The 5,095-nt window shown below is 44.3% G+C and overlaps 1 protein-coding gene across 8 annotated transcripts in view; it reads right to left on the bottom strand.

Moving 5' to 3' along the window:
- Tpm3 (tropomyosin 3) overlaps positions 1-5,095 on the bottom strand; it is a 34,735-nt gene continuing 29,640 nt past the window's right edge. For 4 of the 8 annotated variants that reach the window (XM_004629819.2, XM_023713600.1, XM_004629822.2 and 1 more), the window contains one exon: positions 8-105. In XM_004629819.2, the coding sequence (XP_004629876.1) occupies positions 23-105 (83 nt within the window). In that variant the 3' untranslated portion in view covers positions 8-22. Of the gene's footprint in view, positions 106-5,095 lie in introns of all 8 variants that reach the window. The other 4 variants (XM_004629821.1, XM_023713602.1, XM_004629820.1 and 1 more) reach the window with 3 other exon arrangements.

Below are 5,095 nucleotides of genomic sequence, written 5' to 3'. Positions count from 1 at the left end.
GGCAGGGCAGGCTGGGGGAGCTCTACATCTCATTCAGGTCAAGCAGAGTCTGGTCCAGCATCCTTTGTGTACAGAGGTGCTCCTCTTTGGTGCATTTCAGCTTATCTAATAGGGGTAAAGGAGAGAAGTTACAAAAATTAAATTTCAGGATTGCCCACTCTCTCAAACTTGCTCCTGTTACTGCAGAACGGCAGACTAACAAAGCAGCTGCTTTCTCAACCAAAGAAGTGAGCTATTGCATCACTGAACTTCTGCAGGGCCGCTGGCTCGGCTGCTGAAGCTGCAGAGCTGCTGTACTTCCTCGGGGAGGGCGCCGAGGACCTTATCAACCACTTCCCCTCCTCCCCCCAGCCAAGGCTTCCGGCTTTCAGTCACTGAAAGAGCAGGCCTGAAGCCATCAGCCATTCACTCTTACAGACTTGGGTCCTGCCACAGGACCTGTAAACAAGAATGGGCACGTAGAATCTCAAGAGCCTCATGAACTTACTATAAGCTTTCTTTAAAAACTAGAGGGGAAAAGAATAATCACTGGGATAAGTAAACAAGCCCTCGTGACTAAGCCAAAGAATCTCTAAAAACAAAGCCAGGAATACTACCAAACATATGCTTGTAAACAAAACCTTGAGATGTGTCCAGAGCTTCTAAATGGATCAAACCCATAACAGTTACTTGCAAGTAAACATAAAATCAAGAAGCAAAGGGAAAATATCAGAAAAAACCCAGGTCCTGAGCATCAAGAAACACCTGCACTGCTTAGCAAACAAACCACTGGCTGCTCTAGGGAAGGAAGGAAAATACTTAAATCTCTCAACTCAGAGATGGTATAGGAAACACAAGCCCTTATTCATACCCCACACCCTTCTCTCCCTTACCCTTTTCTCCACCCAGTCAGAGGGGCCCAATCCCTGGGCCTGAAGACAAAGCAGTTACAACATATTATTGTCAGTCTTTTTATTGTTAAAAAAAAAAAAAAATCCATGCAAGGGAACATATCCTATAGTCAGTGCATAAATGAAAGGGTGGAAAACAGAAAATTCTCCCAAGCTTTCTCACTACAACCACTTGGGCCCCTTCCTTTGTCACTCATAATCTCTGATAAAGGGACATAAATGCAGTATTGAACTATTTCCACTTTACAGTGCTGTTAGGCAATCAACCATAACTGCCCCATGTAAAAAACAACTTGTTTAGGGCAAAATAACAACTTTGAAAAAGACAATCAGCTTTTGCTGGGGTCCAGGTCAGTGGTGTGAGCAGTGAGCTCGGGTTACTGGGCACCAGAGCCCTGCCCGTCAGTCACACAGATCATGCAGCGTTAGCTTCAGCTCATTAGAAAGCAGGCGGTTTCGCTCAAGTTGGCTGTAGAGACGCTCTGCAGCAGAATGGAGAGGAGGGAAAACAAGAGAAGGAGAGGAAAAAGAGGAGGAGAAAGAGAAAAAGGAAAGGTTAGTAGAGTAGCAGAAGTAAACCTGAGACTTTCAACTACCTGGTATACGTATCATGCATCTGTAAGGCAGGACGGATGCAAGGGGTCAGACAGAGGGCAGCAAAAGCCAGTTGGTGGAAAGACCAACAGAGGAATAAAATAAGAAATTTAGGCTGCTGTGGTGATAACATTTTGAGGAAGAAAAAAACACATCCTTGAACAGTATTTATTTCCTGAACTAAGAAACCCGGACATGTAAAGGAGGCCAAAGCAGGGAATCCAATGGCTTAGAAGAGATCCACTCACAATTAGATTTGGACAGAAACTCAGCAGTTGAACATCTTTCAGTAAAAGCACTCACTCAACAGAAGCATTACGCTCAGGAGATTAGGATAATCATGTTCATCTACTTAGTAGGACTCTTCCTTTCCTTTCCAGACAGGGTCTTGCTGCATAGTTTAGGTTGGCCTTGAACTTGTAACAATCCTCCTGCCTCAGCCTCCCAAGTGCGGGGATTTCAGGTGCCACCACGCACAGCTAAATGCTACACTTTCAAAGAACACCAAATCTGTGAGTGGGTCAACAGTATACCCAGTCCAAAGGAATTTCAACTGCTGGCACAAGACTCTCCAGCCTCCTTTTCAGGTAAGCATGATCATATGACCTAGTCTGGCCAATGAGGGGAAACAGTGTGCAGAAGGTTGGGGAAAACATTGACTTTCTTTGTTGCCCCAAACATGGTTGTGATAACTACAGTTCAACCAGAAGAGAAAAGGCTAAGGGAATCCAAGAAGTCATGGCTAGACTTATTACGTGGTATAAGTAAGTCCTGTATTTATTTAAGATACTGTTAAGCTTTTTCTTATATCCCAAAGTATTCCTGGTACAAGCAGCTGAGTGTTTACGTCTGCTGGCTTTACCTGGGTTTTCTGCTGAAGTACATTTTAAGGAGGAAGTTAGGCCCAGGGATTCAGACCTATTTTAACAGCACAGGGCTAACAAGTTTGGGGATGGGAAAACCAAACTCATTCCTGAATCTACTCTTAGTCACAGTGCCTGAAGAAATAAATGTCTATGCTTTATAGCTTGTTCCAAAATGGGCTGAGAAACTCAATGCAAAAGATAATTTTCTCTCCTAAAATCAGCTACATCTGTAGGCACTGGCTAGACATTTTGGCGTCTGGGCTGAGTGTTCCCTAGTGCCACCACAAAGCTGAGAGCTAGGGAGGCTCCGACAATACTTGTTGCTTTATGTATAAAATCAAAACAGAAGGCATAATTGGGGATGGAGGTGTACACCTATAATCCCAGCACTCTGCAAGGCTGAGGCAGGAAGAGCCCAAGTGTGAGCCCACCCTGGGCAGCTTGACAAAATCCTGCCTCTAAATAAGAAATTAAAAACAGCTGCAATATATTTCAATGCAAAGACTGGGTTCAATCCCCAGCTCCCCCATACTGCAAACCAACCAACCAAACCCAGAAAGCCTGAGTATAAAAAGATCCTGGGAGATAATTATCAAATGCAATAGCTCTGCCTACCTACCTACCTACCTACCTACCTACCTACCTACCTACCTCCTGTCTAATATTCTTCCTTCCTTCTTGTCTCTCTGTTCCTTTCTTCTTTGCTTTCTTTGACAAGGTCTTGTTACGTAGCCCAGCCTAGCCTTGAACTTGCATAGATCCTCTGACCTCAGCCTCTAAGTGCTGGGATTACACGTGGACAACTCCACACCCACTTCTGTTGTATTTAAGAGTAGGTATCAGGACAAACTTTTGTAGGCATCCCAACAATGAACTACATCCCTTAACTAACTTTTGAAACTACACTTCACATTAAACTACTGGCTTTGTCTGGTTTTTGTTTTGAGACAAGGTCTCCCTATGTAGTCTAGGTTGCTGTAGAAGTGACCCTCCTGTGTCAGCCTCCCCAGCGCTGGGATGTTTTGTTTTATAAAGAGACAGGATCTCCTTATGTGGCCCAGGCTGGTCCCACCTCTTATGCCCAAGTGATTCTTCTACCCTGGCCAAAGTGGTTGGGACTACAGGTACATTGCACCTGGCCCTCCCCACACATCTTTTCAGTGTTGAGGACTAAACAAGGGCCTCACACATGCTAGGTGAACACTTTATCATGGAGCTACATCATCAACCATTTTTAAAATTTTGAGACAGGTTCTTACCACATTGCTCAGACTGGCCTCAAACTTACAGGCCTAAACCAAAGTGTCACCTACATAGATAGGTTTTGACTGTTAAAAGCCCTATAATACATTGGCCAGGGAACCAAGAACTGTCCTACCTTAAATGACCAAAGGTCACCATTGAGAGACCCAATGAAGTCTGTAAGTTTAAAAAGTCTGGGGCTGGGCCTATCTCATTCCTAAAACTTTTTTTTTTTTTTTTTTGGTGGAACCGGGGCTTGAACTCAGGCCCTTGCACTGGCCAGGCAAGCACTTATTCTACTGAGCTATCTCCCCGGCCCCTTGAGACCTTCTTAACAAAAGAGCAGGCATTCAAACCTTGAACTGGGCCGGGGAGATGGCTCAGTGGAATAAGTGCTTCCTTGGCAAGTACAAGGACCTGAGTTCAATCCCTGGTTCCACAAAAAAAAAAAAAAAAGACCTTTTTGGGGGCCTGCTCCTTAGCTCAGTTCTTTAAGTGCCTGCTTCAACAAAGCAATCAGGCTCAGGTTGCTGTGGTTTGATCCCCACAACTCAAGCCAGCCAAACCTGTGCTGAAGGCATTCAGAGCCAAAAAAAAAAAAAAAAAATCCTTCAAACCTTGAACTCTCATCATTTCAAACTGTGATGTTTTATTCTATGTATAGCTCATCTATATCCAACTGAGTCTGTGTGATTACTATTCCTATCTTGGGAAAAAAGGGTATTCCCAGCATCTTATCCCTCAAAACAGCCTGGTCAGTGAGGGCTTTATTCAAATTAGGGAAGCAACAAAAAGACAAGAAAGGAGCAGGAGCATTTTACTGCCTAAATAAAACCCAAAATGCAGACTTCCCTAAAGAGTGAACAAGGTCACAAAGGCCAATGTGGCTATTTTCTCACCTTGAACTTAGCTTCCAACTCTGCTATCTCTAATGGCTAAAACTCAGGATGAAATACTAGCTCATTAAAGCTCTTGGTTTCCTGATAACAGGGCAGAGGAAGGTAAAACAGGAACTCTTTGGTCCAGTGTTTTCACTCTTGCCCAACTAATGTACAGAACAATTCCACAGAGCAGCAATCTGACCAAAAGAAGGTAAACAGAAGAAACTGGGGTGGGTACACTAAGGTCCAGCTGCTGCTGCTTCCTATCTCAACAGTGCCTAATGAGAAAAATCAATGAGTTGTCACTCAGCAGCCAGTGAATCACGGAGGGGAAAAGCCCAGGGCTAAGTGCTCTGTTCCGAGGCATGACCCCCTTCCCCAACTAGGCCAGGTAACAGGATGTTTCCTAAATACACTTCATGTTCCTGGCTACCCTGGCTTGGAGGTCTCTGTGACCGCAGTAGTCCTGCCCATTGTATAACCAGGAGCTGTCAAAGGTGTTAACAGCTCTTTCTCCTCTATTCTCTTCTAAAAATCCTTTCTCTGCACAAAGCCAACTGCTCAAAATAGTAAGTATCTAGAATGGCCCTGTCCAATATAGTAACTACCAGTCACATGTAGC

This window comes from Octodon degus, unplaced genomic scaffold, assembly GCF_000260255.1.
Source record: "Octodon degus isolate 3935 unplaced genomic scaffold, OctDeg1.0 scaffold00032, whole genome shotgun sequence".
Taxonomy (NCBI): domain Eukaryota; kingdom Metazoa; phylum Chordata; class Mammalia; order Rodentia; family Octodontidae; genus Octodon; species Octodon degus.
This window is presented reverse-complemented; position numbering and strand designations above follow the sequence as displayed.